Source organism: Leptonotus elevatus, chromosome 21 (genome assembly GCF_054856555.1).
Source record: "Leptonotus elevatus isolate MCC_2025b chromosome 21, RoL_Lele_1.0, whole genome shotgun sequence".
Taxonomy (NCBI): domain Eukaryota; kingdom Metazoa; phylum Chordata; class Actinopteri; order Syngnathiformes; family Syngnathidae; genus Leptonotus; species Leptonotus elevatus.
In genome coordinates, this window is record NC_141259.1 from 15,699,270 (window position 1) to 15,716,014 (window position 16,745).

Here is a 16,745-nt window from a genome sequence, read left to right on the forward strand (position 1 = left end):
GGAGCATTTTTTTCTAACCAAAATCCAATTCACAATTTGGCCTAAAGCGCAACGTTGCTCTTTTGTCAACAATTTTATACAGTTCTAACATTTCACATACTTTGCACGTGCGCGCAGCGAGACGGATCAAATAAAGGCTAATACTCTGTCCAGGATCCGTCTGGACCCGCATCCTGCAGCAGCAGCTGTTGCCCTCCGGTCAAACTGTGTGTGGGAGGGCACGATGGCTGGAAAGAGAGACGGACGGACGGAAGGACAGATTGATGGAGAATGGATGGATGAATTGTAAGGATGGCGTATGGACCATGAGGGGATTAAAGTAAGGGGATGACGGATGAAGGAGCTGATGGATCAACGATCGGACAGACGAGTGTAAGACGATCACTCAGACGGAGGGCGAGATGATGGACGGATGAAAGACAGAAGGACGACAAAAGTGAAGGTGGACTGTCCGGGACCAGTGGACGGATGGAGCAGAGGGTGGAGCGATCAGATGATGGATTCGATGCTGGGATGGAAGGATACACTGTAAAACAACAACAACACATGAACTTTGACCTCACACTAACAAATGATCATCGTTTGATTGTTTTCCAAATAGATGACGATGGTCACGCGAAAGGCGAGAGAAGATTTGGACGGACGGACGGACAGAAGGACGGATGACGCATCCTGATGAAGGGATGAACCATGACGGTCAGGTGGACGGATGAACAGACAGACAGACCTCCCTCCCTCAGCCCCTCCTCCGTGTGGGCGTGTCCTCGCCGAGTCTGTCCTTTCCTGAGCGCACAAACTCACCGCTGCAGAGTGAGGAAGACGCACACTTGTTGTAATTGAAGAGCGCAACTCACAGCAACCACAGAAGAAGAAGAAGAAGAAGCGCAATGGTGGGACGCTCGCACGATGAGGACAATCTTCCAACCTAGGACAGATGCAAAATGGACACAAAGAGCACACAAAGCGTCAGGTAAAGCTTTTTTTTTTTTTTCATTTTTTTTTTTCATTTTTTTTTTACATTTGTGTTCTGTTCATTTTCTCCCACAATTTGAGTGCGACCTGAAATAACCCCGAAGATGAACATCCAAAAGAGGTCAATGAATTGATCCCCGCCGATGGCGTGCCATGTTGTAAATATGAGCCCATGAGAGTTTGACATGCGATATGCAGATGTTGCGAGCGAGACGCTCGACTGCGTCGGGACAATGAGGCGGCAGACAAAAGCCTGCCAGTCGCGAAGGTCACAATGCGCTCGGGAGCAACCCTGCCCTCGGGGCGCCAAAAGCGCTGACGTTGGTCCGCCTGAGCCGCCAAAGACAGCGGAGGAGGCGTCGACATCGCGTCCGCATCCGCAAATGCGGGAGGAGGAAGTGCGACAAACAGTGTCAAGTGAATTTTAGGGAAGTCCAAAAGAAGGGAAGTCCAAATGGACAAATGTATCGGAACGCGTCGTCGGCGTGCAGAGGTCATGTGACGCCCGGCGGCCAACTGCTGATTGTTGATTGGCTCGATGATCTTTATGAAGAAAACCAGCGCGTTCCAGTTCCTCTCCAGCATCTTCCTCCGTACGGCTCCTGCTTTGTGGCAACACAAAAGGGGATTTCGCCAAAAACAGTTTGAAGACGAACAATCGGGAAGGAATTGATTCGGAGCTGTGTCCCATTACTTTTGTCCACATGTGTTTTCAGGAGGAGGAGGGGTCAGCGCGCGTCCCTTTTGCTGCAAGTCCTTCAGCTTTCCTTTTTGGGAGCCGCTCCAGTCGCAGGTACAAAACAAATGTTCCACTCCCACCTGATGTGGTTTCGGGTCTCAACCAGTTCTGTGGCTGGTTGGATTTCGTTTCTTGCTGGTTTACTTCCTGACAAGCATCACAGTTTTGTGGCTTTGAACTTGAAGAACTGCTGCTATCAACTGCAAAAACTCAAATGTAACCGCAATGAAATTCTCAAATCAGGGCAAAAGATGTTCTTCTTTTTTTTTTTTTTTTTTTTTACTTCTTTGCTTGGCTTATGGGTAAGGCGAGCTTCAAAGAACAAAACTCGGCCTCCACGATTGGCTTGAAAAACCCGCCTTATTTGCAATGGCGCTCAGGACTTTGGTCCAGAACGCAACTGGATGGATTGCATTCAAAACGAAATCCCTCTGGTCTCTTCAAGCTTTGGGTTACTTCCTGGGGGACACCAAGGCGGTTCTGAGCGGCTGCAAGGACCACTGGAGCCTGCGGGAAAGCGCGCCCGTGCCCCTGCTGCCGCGGATGAGCGTGTGCCTGGACGTGCGCGTGCTCGAACCCGGAGCCTGGGTGGCCTTCTCCTACAGCTCGCTGCACGCGCCCAGGCCCGAGCTGGGCCTGGAGGGGAACGAGGGGGCGGTGTACGGGTGGCTGCTGGGGGTCCGGCACCGCTTTCCCGTCAGTCTGTCCTTGTCTCGGTGGCACCGGGTGTGCTTGAGGAGGGACGTCCCCGGGAACTCGTTCAGCCTGGAGGTAATTCTGCAATTCTGCTGCTGAAAAGGCGAAAAATGAGAAGCGGGCGGCTGATGTGGCGAGCGTCGTTTGCGTTTCAGCTGAACGGACGCGTGGTGGCCCGGCGGACGGTGATCGCCCAGGCCGTCCCCCCGTCGGGGTCCCTGTGGCTGGGCTGCCGTCCTCGGCAGTGGCCGCGCGGCGCGGAGCCGGGCCGGGTGGAGGTGTACATGTTCCGCATGTGGGCCGACCTGGCCCAGCGCGGCCCCTGCGAGGACGGCACCGTCATCGGCTGGAACGCTCGCTTCTGGGGCGTGACCAGTCCCAGGGCTCGGCAGAGCGACCGCGACCTCCAGTGTGGTCAGTATCGCCGCTCTTCTTACTGTTCGTCGATGTTGGTGTCGGTGCTGACGTATTAACAAGAACATTTGTTGTTTTTAGCGCAAGCCGGATCTGAATCCGGACCGTCTTTCTCCCCGCCGCCTGGTAAGCAATTCAAATGTAATGAACTTTTTCTATGACCAGCAGTAACCGAACTCTTTCTAATCCGAACCGTAACGTCGAACCCTTGTCCTGGACATGTAACCCCTTTAGCCTCATACTAAAGCCTAAACCTTAAACCAGTCGTCTCATCCTAACTGCTGACCTTGAGGCCAAAACTTTAAACTCACCCTTTGACCTCACCTTGCCCGTACCTGGTCCTCATCTTTTGAACCCTTTGACCCAACCCTTAGAATTAACCTTGAATCCTAATCCGAAACCCATAATCCTGGTCCTAACCGCTAACGCTAATCTGCTAACCTGGCTCACATCGGCATTGCACGCAAGAAACGGCGCAGTCTGATCAAAGTGTGAATATTGTTAACCGTTTGAAGTAATAACTGTCAGTCATTTTTTGCGTTCAGTTTCGACATCTCCAGTCAGCCGCCATCAAAGTGAGTCATCGGTCACAGTGACACCTGGTGGCCGCAAGGACAAAACTTCGGCAAATCCATCGCTGACGCCGCTTCCTGGTGTGGAATCAGGAAGCGGCAGGACGACACCATTGGACATCACTGGCTCCTCCATCTTTACCAGCGGCAAAGACTCATCTCCGCCTACAAGTTTAGCCCCGCCCTCTGACTACAGCCCAGCCAATCGCATCTCAAGTAGCTCCCAGACACTTCGTGAAAGCGCACACAAATCAAACCACACGATTGACTCGTTACCTCCACCGGCTGACAACGCACTTGAGATCAATGTAACTACAGTAAGTGCAATCAAAGCCCTCATCAAAGACACCCCACAGTCCGGCCGCGCGACACCATCCACAACATCTCACTACAACGCAACGACGCGCTACAAAGGATTGACACACCTTCCAAATGACAACACAAGTCACACATTGCTCCCACATGCTAACGACGCACTTGGCTACAATGTCACGACAGTGAGTGAAATAAAGCCCCTCATCAAAGACACCCCACAGTCCGGCCGCGCGACACCATCCACAACATCTGACTACAATGTAGCAACACGCAAAGCTTTAGCGCACCTTCCAAATGACACGAGAGGGTACGACGTAACCGACGACTTTGTACTGCCACCTGCTGACAACACACTTGAGTACGATGTAACTGCAGTAAGTGCAATCGCACCCCTCATCAAAGACACGTCAAAATACAACCTAACTGCACCTTCAACACCAGACTACAAATCTTTGACAACTGAAACAAAATTACACAACGTAACATCTGACTTGTTACTACCACTTGCTGAGTACAACGTAACTACAGTGAGTACACCCCTCATCAAAGACACGTCAAAATACAACCTAACTGCACCTTCCTCAACATCAGTTGACGATGTGATTTCACACAAATCACAAACAAATGTCCCAACAATCTACAATGTCGCAGCATCAACACCCGCCGGCACGCCAGACCTCAAAGCGACGACAGTAAGTAGCATAACATCCCCAATCAAAGACACGCCACTCGACAACCGAACGACAGCAATCTCTACATTAGTTGACAACGTAACTGCGCACAAAATATTTACAAATGACGTCGTCACAACACCGACCGACCGAACAGACCTCCGTGGAACTACAGTAAGCTTGAAAATTCCTCGACTCCAAGACACGTCACAAGACAGCCGAGCTACGCCGTCCCCTCAATCAGACGACAATGTCACGACGCACGACAAAGCATCTCCGCCCCGTGCCAATCGCACAACGGAGAACAACGAAACCACAGCCGACAACCGACGCCACAGCGCACCTCCCGGAAAGCTGACAACCGCCGCTGACACGCAAGTGGACAACGTAACCGGCAAACATTACGACGCCGCTGCCTACAATCACACAAAGCGCCACCGAACGTCGACGGCTGTCGCGAGCATTAGCTACAAAAACAAACACGGCGCTTCTTACGGTCCGACAACGTCCGGCGACGTCACGGCGCCGACCGACCGCACCTCAAAGGCCGCAACTGACGCCATTGATGGCACAACAACCAACAATGGCGAGGACACGCCCACAGAATCCACTCGCAATGACGCCCGAGCGGATTCGAGCACAACAGTTGGAGCTTCCCGCTTTGCTGGAACCGCCACCACGATGAGCGCAACGACAACCCGGACACTTGAAAGGAACAGAACCGCTCCAGCGTCGTCCTCGCCCGGTAAGAACCGCAACATAATGAGCTCGGATCGCACGAGTTCCACCCGAAGTTTCTCGTTCTGATTTCCCCCCAAAACGGCCCTCAAGGCATCGCGATGACGTCCGCGTCGTCTTCGGGCTCGAAGAAGAACCTGGAGGAGCAAGCGGACAAACTTCTGGAAAAAACTCAAGACGGATCTCGGCTCAACTCCTCGCAGGTGAAATCCAAATCTCGGACTTTTCTTCATCTTAAAGCCGGATGCGTTCAGTGGCCCGCAGGATTCCGTCGGCCCGAACGGAGCATTCGTAGCCCGGTTCTGTGTTGCTTGTCGCAGGTGGCCCAGTTGGTGTCAGAACTGGAGAAGCTCGTGGACGCTCCCGGCGTGTCGCAAGCTTTGGCCAAGAAAGCCGTCAGCGTCGTCAGCAACCTGATGGAGGGCGACGCCCACGCCCTCGCCGCGTCCTCCGACAGGTACGCTTCCGCTCCCGCTTCCGCTTCCGTCCGTCCGTCCGGCCGTCCGTGTTTCCGCCTGAAGATCCCGGTCCAATTCCTCTTCAGGATCGTTCGAGTGGTGGAGGACTTGGGCCTGAAGGTGGTCGTGAGCGAGCAACCCGCGGTCCTCTCGTCCGGCGCGCTGGTTGTGGCCGTCCGCAAAGTGGACGGGAGCGACTTTCCCGAGATGTCCGTCAACATCTTCGACACCGAGCACGTTCAGGTCCAGAACCTGTCATCATTTATCCGACCTAACGGAACTAAAACCCAAACCCTCCTTGTTTTTCCTTCGCGCAGATGAGCGACGGGGGCGGGTCCAGCGCGCGGGACGCCAACATGGCGTCCGTCTACCTGCCATCTTCCATCACGGAGGCCTTGAGTGCTGACCAGCGCAAGCAAGTCCGCAGGGTCCAGTTCACCTTCTACACTAAAGCCGTCCTCTTCCAGGTCTTTCCCCCGCCTCGCCGCCTTCCCTTCATTCGCCGCCACCGACGTTTCCGTTCTCCCGCCGCAATCCAATCCGCTCGCTCAAAAGCTTCCCGCAAGTTCGTGCTTGACGTTCACTTTTTTTTGTGAGTTGCGTTGGTCGCCTTTGTTGCAGGACAGCACGTTGAGCAACCTGACGGCGGTGAGTCCGGTGTTGGCGTCCAGCGTGAGCAACGCGTCGCTAAGCAACCTGAGCCACGGCATTCGCTTCACCATTCAAAATGGCCGACTTGTCCACGTGAGTCCGCTCGACCGCCGAAGCCATCCAACGTCGACGGTTCTCCTAATTTTCGATCACGGCAGGCGGACCACGCGGCCGTTTGTGCGTTTTGGGACTTTGCCGCGAACGGTGAGCTCAAAGACACGGATTGGATGCGAGCGAGCGCCGCTTTTAATATTATGGTATGGATTCCTCTCAGGCGGCGCAGGCGGCTGGAGCTCGGCCGGCTGCTCCGTGGTGATCGCCACGTCGCGGGGCACCACGTGCACCTGCAACCACCTGACTTCCTTCGCTATTCTGCTGGTCGGTGCTTGATTTCCCTCATTTTGATTCAATTGATTTTTGGATCGAAATTGCATTTCCATCCATCCATTTTCTGTACCGCTTGTCCTCACAAGGGTCGCGGGGTTGCTGGAGCCTATCCCAGCTGGCTTCGGGCAGTAGGCGGGGTACACCCTGAACTGGTTGCCAGCCAATCGCAGGGAAAATCGAAATTGCATTTGTGCGATCAAATGAATGTCCGCGTGTGAGCCGTTGTCCTCTATCCCAGCGGCACGCCGGCACATCGTCTCGTTGCCGTGGAGACGGCCTCGGCTTGGGGGACACGAGGGCGGGATTTGCCGTCTCAACATCCGGGCAGAGAAAATCTGATGAAACGGATGTTTTGGGAACAATTTGACAGACGATCGCGTTCTGCGTGTCGATCACCCGCCACGAACCGTCACTCGTGACCATTCGCGATCAAGCTGCCGGCGTTTTCCGAATTGAGCGCAAAAATCTGCCGGCCGAGAACAGTTTTTGGAAGTCATGTGTGCGTCTTCCAGGACTCCAAAGCGGACCCAGCCGCGAAGGTTCCAATGCGGACGAGCGGGTTCCGCTTTTGCCGCTTGACCGCATGTGTTGTGTGCCCTACAACAGGACCTGTCCCGAGGCGGGATCAACGACCCCCGGCAGGCGCAGATTCTCACCTTCATCACTTATATCGGCTGCGGCCTTTCGGCGGTGTTTCTGGCCGCCACCTTGCTGACGTACCTTTCGTTCGGGTACGGCTTCCAAAACGAGGCTTTCGTCCCGTTGTCGTCGTCGCCACCGCCGCCAACGCCGCCAACGTGTACGGGTTCGTCCTGCGCAGGAAGTTGCTGCGTGACGTCCCGGCCAAGATCCTGGTGCAGCTGTGCTTGTCGCTGCTCCTCCTCAACCTGGTGTACCTGCTGGACGGCTGGCTGGCCCGGTTCCCGACCCGCGGCCTGTGCGTCGGCACCGCCTTCTTCCTGCACTACTTCCTGCTCACGTCCTTCACCTGGGCGGGGCTTGAGGCGCTGCACATGTACCTGAGCATCGTGCGGGTCTTCACGCCGTACCTCAGCAGATACATGCTGAAGTTTGCGCTGATTGGCTGGGGTCGGTCGGCAGCACAAACGCGTTTCGTTGTTGTGGTTGCGGGAGACGGAAAACGACCTTTTTCCAGATTGGTTGTCTGTTTTTTGTTCGTCCCCTCGTCGGCAGGGGTTCCAGTCGCGGTGGTGGTTGCGGTGATCTCGGCGGACAAAGACAATTATGGCCTGGTGGCATACGGACGCGACGGCGCCTCGGGGGACTTGTGAGTAAACAACGAGACCTCGTTGGAAACATTTTCGATGGAAAATCTTCCGATTGAGTTAATTTCAAATGTGTGCAATTAATTGGAATTCAATTACAATTTCAATGATTACGCTCCACGACAACAAAATTGGCATCATCATAAACAAAATAAGAGATTATAAACACTTATTTGGAGTTGTTTAAATGTATATATTTGCATGCATTTTTCTTTGAAATGAACTCATTTAATAAATCTGGTTTGCATAATTATAGAAATGTTTTTGTCTTAATAGAAACATTTTCTGGTGTCGCACCAAAAACGGAAGATCATCCTAATCACGATTCCAGCTGTTGATGAATTGATGAATATGAATGAACGTGACTGTCGTCGTTGTCGTTGTTGTCGTCCAGCTGCTGGCTGCGCAGCGACGCGGCGTTCTACGGCGGCGTGGTGGCCTACTTCCTGCTGGTGTTCGCGTCGTGCCTGCTGGTGTTCGGCGTGGTGCTGGCGCAGCTGGCGCGCATCAAGAAGCAGAACCCGCACAACCAGTCGCCCCGGCGCGGCCTGGCGGCCGACCTGCGCAGCGTGGCCGGCCTGGTGGCGCTGCTGGGCCTGGCCTGGGGTTTCGCGCTCTTCGCCTGGGGGCCGCTCTACTTGCCCTTCGTTTACCTCTTCACGCTTTTTAACTCCCTGCAAGGTCAGCGCAACAATTCGCACCTTTTGCTTACACCCTGCGAGCGTTGTAAGACGTCCAATTTCTTTTTTTTTATTATTTATTTATTTATTTATTTTTTTTATTATTTTTTTTTAAGAGCTCAGTATTGTTCATTCGCAAATGTCATCATCATTGCTCTTTTATTTTTTATTTTTTATTTTTTTATTATTATTTTTTTTTTTGTGTGTGTGTGTGTGGGTGAGTATGTGTATGTGCGTGCGTGCGTGCGTGCGTGCGTGCGTGCGTGCGTGCGTGCGTGTATTTGTTAGCTCACCAGAAAACCTATTAGAAAAAATCTCATACCGTTCACCTAAACCGAACACCGCCGTCAGGAGACCCGAGGAAGGACCAAAGAAAACCAAGGAAGGTGAAATCCAGCACCGACCCGACACCCCCCACCAGAACTCCTCCCCAACCCAAGAAACATCCAGACCCCAACAACAAAATGAATTTGCATTTCTTTTTTTTTTCTTTTTTTTTTAAGAGCTCAGTATTGTTCATTCGGAAATGTCATCATCATTGCTCTTTATTTTTTATTTTTTTTATTTTTATTTTTTGTGTGCGTGTGGGTGAGTATGTGTATGTGCGTGCGTGCGTGTGTGCGTGCGTGCGTGCGTGTATTTGTTAGCTCACCAGAAAACCTATTAGAAAAAATCTCATACCGTTCACCTAAACCGAACACCGCCGTCAGGAGACCCGAGGAAGGACCAAAGAAAACCAAGGAAGGTGAAATCCAGCACCGACCAGACACCCCCCACCAGAACTCCTCCCCAGCCCAAGAAACATCCAGACCCCAACAAATCCAAAAAACATAAAATCAGGGAGGCCTCAAGAGACCGAAGGAGAGACCGAGAAAAGGAAGGAAAGACGTCCAATTTCTATCGGCGCTCTAAGAAACTCGAGAGGACGACAAAGACGACAGCAGGACCGAAAATTCTTGATTGGAATGTACAAAAGTCCAAACGAATTTCAACCAATAGAAAGTCAACCGTGGTACCGAAAGGCTAAAAGTTACGATAATAAGGCGGTTTCCAAATAAAGCAATGTTTTGGCACAGAGATGACGCAAGATGGTGGCAAAGCACTACTTTTATTGCTTATGTTTGTAAACAAAACAGCCAGTAATAAAAATAATAAAAAATGAAATCAAACCAATAATAGAAAACAAGTTAAAATAAACCTAACAAAAGTGAACTATTTTAAATGCGCTCGCGCTCAAACAAACTAAAATTTATTTGTGGTTGTGTTCCATAGAGTTTGAAAAATAATATTTGGACAAAATAAGGAAGTACAAACCGTGTGTCGTAAAAGTCTTGTATGTACTTAGTACAGTATCCAAGTATTTGTACTCAGTTACTTGCCGCTTCAAGCCCTCTGAATCCCTCGTGCAGGTTTCTTTGTCTTCGTGTTCCACTGCGCGTGCAAGGAGAACGTTCGCCGGCAGTGGAGGACGTTCCTGTGTTGCGGACGTCTGCGATTGGCTGAAAACTCAGGTGACGTTCAGCAAAAAAACAACAAAAAAAAAAAAATGGAGTCAGGAAAGTCACGCGGGGTGATTTTTTGCAGAATGGAGTCGGACGGCCGCCCGGGACAAGCGCAACTTCTCCGTCAGCACGTCGGGCGTCTCCGCTCGCCAGTTGGCCTCTCGGAGCTCCTCGCTGGTCAGCAGCAACAGTGCAAGTACGTCAGCGCGCGACTCGGCGTACCGCGTTGCTAAAATGGAAATAGCAAAGGGTGGCAGAGTACTCCTTTTGTCTAAATGAAGGTGCTTAACTCAAGTTTCTTGGTACCAAGACGGCGGCGATGCACTCGCTTTTGTCTAAATGCACATTCTCGACCTCAACTCACTTCAACTTTGTTCCTTGTTACCAAAATGCCACAAGATGGTGGCAAAGCACTACTTTTATTGCTTGGCCTGAGCTCCAAAAAGCAGGACGTGTTTTCCATCCAATAACAGAAGATGGCTTCCTCACTCAAAGCAAATATTCTGACCCAACTTTTCATGTTGTGACCCCCCCCCCCCGCCCCCCCTTTTGCAGGTTCAGTGTTTGCAGACAGCGGCATGTCTGAGGGTTCGAGCAACGACGTGGTCCTCAACGAGCTCCACAGACAGACTGCTGTCGGCTTTTAACAAACTCCACTTTCAATCCCAGCTCGTTTAGTTTTTCTTTTCTACTCTGGCAACAACTGAACGTCCTCCCTGCTGCAATTCCGCACACTCCCACTAGAGAGCAGTGCAAGACTGCTCATCGATTTGAAAGCAAGCGACGATTTCGTCCTCCAAAGCTTCCCCAGCATGAGGCGGCGAACATTAAAGACGTGCTGACATTTAAGTTTACAATACAAGTTTTCTTTTTTTTTACTAGCTAAAGTCCAACGTGAAAAGAGTGAAGGACTGCAGATGATCACATCCGCATTTGATGCGGTTCACATGAAAGGTCGCCACAGGAGCCGCCCTCAGTTGTTGCCATGGTGACGGTGACAACAGTCACACAGCAAACTTGTCAGAAGGCGACTTCTCAGAAGGTTCATTTTTCCATCTTTCCATCTTCTGCGATTGGCTGGCAACCAGTTCAGGGTGCACCCCGCCTACTGCCCGAAGCCAGCTGGGATAGGCTCCAGCAACCCCCGCGACCCTTGTGAGGACAAGCGGTACAGAAAATGGATGGATGGATGGATGGACTTCTCAGAAGGTTCATTTTTCCATCTTTGTGATTCATTGGAGGACTTCCAAGGTTCGAGCGGCTCGTTCATGGTGACAACACAGAAAACAAGAATCTTGTCACCAGCCCGTCAATTGTGCTTTTTGTTTTCTTTCGAGTATTCGAGTATAGTGAAGGACGCGTGTTTATATTGTTTATATTCCCCCGCCGCCATTTCCCCCCCCCCACAATTATTTGGGACGCATGTTGGCAGTTGTCCATCCCTACACTAGAGGGCGCCATACGAATTTCCAAATCTTTTGAATCATTTGGAGCAAAACGGGAAGCGCCACTGCATTATTATGATTTTAGTTTCAGCTGCAGTCGCGGTGGAGGGAAGACTTGATTTGAAATTGCGCCGTTGAAAAGGCAGCAGTGGCCTGCGAGGACGCAAATTGGACGGACCAGACGCGCACGTCCTGTCCTCGAGGACGTGCGCGCGCGGGAAAATCAGCACTCGCGGCACAGAAATAGTCTGAGACGTTATTGACGTTCCCGCTCGGACGAAAGCGAAGCTCTCCATCCGAGGCGCAGTCGATGCGGCAACCTGTCCGGGTTCAAGGTCACGCGGGGGTCGGACCCAATGCGGGCGCACAAGCAAAATCGCAGCTCCAGCTGAAAACGGTTCCGCTTGCACATCAACAAACATTTGTGCTCGAAGTGTCCTGTTTGGGGGGGAAAAAAGAAAAGTGCATCCAAATGACGCATTTGATGCATTGAACAGTCAATTTGCATTTTGCAACAAAATAATTGAAGAGATATTTGTCACATTTCTCACTTCAGCTTGTTCAGCTCGGACGGGGAAAATGTTTTATTACATTCCCCAATTTTCGGAGCATTGAAGAGACATTTTTCACATCTTTTGCATTCCAAATTCAAACAATTGCAACGACGCTGACGTCATCTCATTCGCCAAAATGTTCAATGAAAACACATTTGACATTTTCACGTTTTCTTTTTCTTCAAACCACTGCAACTTCAAGAATTCCGATTATTCGGGATATCTAGAGAACAAACTATTTTGCATATTCCAATAATTACCATATGCTGAAAATTCCACACTTCAAAAAACAAAAATTGACATTTTAAATATTCCCACATTTGTTGACCAAAAGAAACTGTTCTGTCTTTGCAAAGTTTGCCTAATTCAGGAAATCTTGGGAACCCTTTTTAACATTCCACCCCCCCCCCCCATTTTTCACAATAAAAGTATCAAATTGAGATCCTATTTACTTCCCATTTTTGTGGAAGACACCTGCAGAGTTATCCGCGTGTGCATCTGCAGGTGACAAATCAAACAGCTGCAGATGTTTACGTGTCGCGAGATGAAAAGTTCTTTGGCGCCTGAAATGTAGGCAAGGCGAGCGGGTTCTTCGTTCGGGGGTAAAAGTGGCTTGGGGGTGGGGTTCGAACAGCTGACATCCCACTGCGACCCCCTGAAACTGATAAAAGTAGCACATTGGCGGTAGCGGTTAGCACATGTGGCTCGCAGTCAGGAGATCCGGGTTCTCTGCATCGGCTCCACTTGCTAATGATGCGTCCACTCGCAGAAGGGGTCCAGTGCTTCCAAGTCATCGGGGACTCGTTAACCCGGCACTTGAGTGGATGCGGGTTCGAGGACGCCGTCCTCGCTCCAAGGCCGCCGTCGACTGGACAGAACGAGCGGCGAGGGATGACATTACCGGCAGCCGCGTGGTGGGCCTTTTTTTAAATGAATTAATTTAAGTGGCAAATCCAAGGTGGACTGATTGGACGGTTCGATAGAGAGAGAGAGAGAGCAAAAGTACATTTACGAGTGCAGACAGACTGTCCCGTTCAGCTACTAGTACGCCCTTTGCCCTGACAACTTGGACATACTAGTAGCATACCGTGTTTGCCTCCCGTCACATTTCTACTGGTTAACATCCATGCTAGCGCTTCACTAGTAGCATGCAGATGTCAACTCGTGCACAATTTCTCACGCGTGACAGCGGTTCGAGTACTGTGCTTCATTGTCTTAACTCGTGAGGACGACGCGTGTGCTCGTTCATGGACCTTATGCTCGATATGAAAGAAGAATAGCGCACGTGCTCGTAAATCACGTTTTCTCACTTGCGTACGATTTGTAATGACATGCAAATGAAGTGGCGCTCTCATGGAGGGAAAAAAAAGGATGTCAAGTGGAAGATGGATGGAGCCAACGTGACTTCAGTCACACGTTTAATTTTTTTTTTTTTAAACAGTTGTAAGCGTCTGTTGTCATGAATGATCACGTGAAATTCATTCATTCATGTTGTAATTGTTATGATTTGTTGTTTTGTCTTTCTTGCTGGTTGTGTTTTGTTCGCACCTGCGCTCGATCGTAATGTCTGGCGTCATCCAATCTTGTCCCCCAGCCAATTGTTGTCTCTCGTCGGGTGTCTTCTATTTCCTTTCCTGGCTTCGCTCGCTCTTTGTTGGCTCGTTGTCGCTGTCGCCATTTTTGTGTTTCGTTCTTAACTCTTTGACCGCCATAAACGTTATAAGACGTTTAGCATAAACCTCGTGAAGGGCGCCGAGGACGTTAATTTGAGTTTTGCTCTTTTCAGAACTTTTTTTTTTTTTTTGTATTTCCAGTTTTAGCCCGCAGCCCCCCTGTTAGCGTTTTTGTTCATAAATAGTGTTCAGTACTGCGGCTGAACCTTGGCCGGGTTCTCCTGCCTCCCTGCATTTGCGCCGTCCACCCCACGCGTAACCGTGACAACAATGGGCGAATACATTTGTAAAGATATCCATTTATAGTTGTTAAAAATTTTTTTTTTTTTTTATGACTTGTTTTGAAGGCAATATTTCAGTTTGGATTTTAATGGCTAAGCTTGTTTTGTTCATTATTGGACAATGTAATCATTTTACAAGTTGACGTTATTTTATTTTAAGGAAACACTTTTTCAAAGTGTTTTTTTGTTATTCTGTTGTATTATATTTGTGTTGTTGTTCGTGTATTTTTGTTTTGGAGCAATATAATGTTCGACTTTTTAAATGGTTTCTAATTATAATTGTTTTCAATTATTGCTTCATTAATTGTTCAAAAAAATGGCCCCCATTTTAGAGATGATTTGCTGTTTAATTCATTGCAATTTTTTGGTTCGTTCTTTATTGCATTATTTTTGGCGTGTTATTGTAAAATGTCTTTAGGAATGTAACTAATTAACTTCCAATTGGATGTTTAACACTTTCTTAATAAAGATTCAAGACTCAAATTTCATTTTCAATTTATAGCCTTGCATGTGTTTTGTCTGATCATATTCATTGAACGTTTTTATTTCTTATTTACGAAACCCAAACTAGAAAATGCTTCAAAATTCTGCATGTGCTCACAGAATAAAATCGGCAGATGTTTTTCACGGAACCTGGTCTTGGTTCTACACGTCATCTCGCATGCTGCATTGTTGTGAGCTGCTCGTATACGGTTTTTAATCGAACAACTTTTTTCCTCAACGCCTTCACGCTGCTTTGTTGCTGTCTAACGTTGGTTTCATTTTTTGTTCCAGAGTTTGTCTGCCGGCCTGGCGAGTTCCTCGGAAGCTCCCGCCGCGCGTTGTCCACCTGAGGGGACGCCGCTCCCGCTCCACTCGGGTGAGTTGCGAACGCGTCCTGGCAATAACAAATTGATCGTTTGTTACTCAGGAAATAGACTTTGTCATTTGGCTTGGACGTTTTGTTGGATTTATTACAGACGTCGTTCTGTTGCTCGGAAAGGAAACGGCGTTTATCATGAAGAACTAACCTGCGGAAAAATGTGTATTTATATCATTCGTGTTGCTAGCTTAAGTGGTTGAAATTTGGTAGCCATTGGGAAATTGTGGATGTGAGTTTGTCGTTGAAGGATATTTGCAACTTGGCAGACAATTTGTGAATCGCACCAAAATGGCAGACTTCTTGTCAGTTACTTTTCGGACATGACCTTTTTTGTGTGTCGGAGATGCTGACCAAATTCGATGTTGCGGAGTCAAACGTTTTCCAAATGTTTTTGAAGGACATGCAAAAAATGAGCCTGAAATGCTCGCTTCATGCCAAAATGGCAGACTTTCTGTTTGTTTTCGGGAATTGCTTCGACTCATGTTAGACATGCCTGCCAAATTATTTTGTTTTTGGGTGAAACTGGCTTTAGAGGATGACTTTTCAACCCGGCTTTTTTCATTACCGAGACGGCCATTATCCTGCCGCTTTTTGTTTCCAACAAAAGTGTCAGCCCGCGACCTCGGCAGCACGCGCCGTCGCAAAATGTGCCGTTCGAGCACGACGGCAGATTGAGTGAAGCCACACAAAACGGAAACCAACGTCTGCGTCGCGTTCCAAATGCATAAAAATGAGAAATCTCTCATTTCAGCTGTGAAATGACTCAATCGGCGGATTAATCGGTCGGCCAGATTTAAATTGCGATGTTGATGCTTTGCCAAATTGCTGCGGCAGGAAGTGAAGGCGGCAGATGTTTATCTTTTCAATGTAAATGAGAAAACGAGAGCAACGTTATTTTCATGAAATACGTCAAACTAATATTGAAAAAATGCAAAACGGAAATGACATCTCGATCTGGACATAATCGACGCATGAGCTTCCAGGGTTTATTTGAAATGCATTTCTTTTGGTTTTGCTGCCTGTCCCTCCCCAAGACTGAGAATTGGAGTTGAGCTTACGTACACGAGGCTTAATGACCTTTTATCATTTGCAGAATGTTTGATCTTGCACTTGACAAATCTCCATGTATTGATGAATAAAAACGAACTTGTAATCCCTGCCTCATTAAAAAAAAAATAATAATAATAACCTGCTCTACAAACAAACAAAAGCAAATGTCAAGACTTTAATTAAAAATCCCAAACGAGTTCTTATTTATTATTTGACAGGATCGGCCGAACGCGCTCAGTTCTATGACATGATTCAAAATTGAGAAAAAGGGGGCGGTCCAAAATATTTGTAAGTAAGTCGGTGTCTTTCCTTTTGTGCCTCTGCAGTCTCCGAGGAGATGATCAGGAATTTCTTCTTCTGCTTTTGAGGCTTCATTGGGATCGAACCTGCTCAGTCGGACCCCGGCCACATTTTCCTGCTGGGCTTTTCAGCTCTAACACCAGCTGAGCAATTTGGAGTCTTCATCAAGAACCTTACAGGACCCCCAACCTCATCGGGCCCTGCCGGGGGTCTCTGCTCGCTTGATTTTCACAAAGCCACGTTTCTCACGCTAACGAGAACAAGAACGTTTTCTCGTTCTCATGAGAAACATATGACGACTTCGTCTGTCCTTCCTTCCTTTTCTCGGTCTCTCCTTTGGTCTCTTGAGGCCTCCCTGATCTTATGTTTTTTGGATTTGTTGGGGTCTGGATGTTTCTTGGGCTGGGGAGGAGTTCTGGTGGGTGGTGTCTGGTCCGTGCTGGATTTCACCTTCCTTGGTTTTCTTTGGTCCTTCCTCGGGTCTCCTGGTGTTCGGTTT

At 49.2% G+C, this 16,745-nt stretch overlaps 1 protein-coding gene across 5 annotated transcripts; it reads left to right on the plus strand.

The window, feature by feature from the left end:
* Window positions 1-44: 44 nt before the first annotated feature.
* Window positions 45-16,467, plus strand: adgrg2a (adhesion G protein-coupled receptor G2a). Of its 5 annotated transcripts, XR_015092167.1 has the most exons (21): window positions 45-970; window positions 1,689-1,765; window positions 2,157-2,482; window positions 2,563-2,821; window positions 2,903-2,947; window positions 3,367-5,124; window positions 5,211-5,320; window positions 5,438-5,574; window positions 5,662-5,818; window positions 5,893-6,042; window positions 6,197-6,319; window positions 6,385-6,430; window positions 6,501-6,604; window positions 7,220-7,344; window positions 7,434-7,901; window positions 8,294-8,580; window positions 9,989-10,090; window positions 10,164-10,277; window positions 10,637-12,994; window positions 14,809-14,893; window positions 16,273-16,467. XR_015092167.1 is itself a non-coding variant. In XM_086066409.1 (20 exons), the coding sequence occupies exons 1-20, from the start codon at window positions 942-944 to the stop codon at window positions 10,726-10,728; spliced, it is 4,404 nt and encodes a 1,467-aa protein (XP_085922535.1). In that variant the 5' UTR covers window positions 45-941; the 3' UTR covers window positions 10,729-14,529. The 5 variants fall into 5 exon arrangements, 4 of the variants coding, with proteins under 4 accessions (XP_085922535.1, XP_085922534.1, XP_085922533.1 ...); XM_086066409.1 differs by lacking the exons at window positions 14,809-14,893; window positions 16,273-16,467 and having other exon boundaries at window positions 7,434-7,702; window positions 7,808-7,901; window positions 10,637-14,529; XM_086066408.1 differs by lacking the exons at window positions 14,809-14,893; window positions 16,273-16,467 and having other exon boundaries at window positions 45-528; window positions 602-970; window positions 10,637-14,529.
* Window positions 16,468-16,745: the final 278 nt, after the last annotated feature.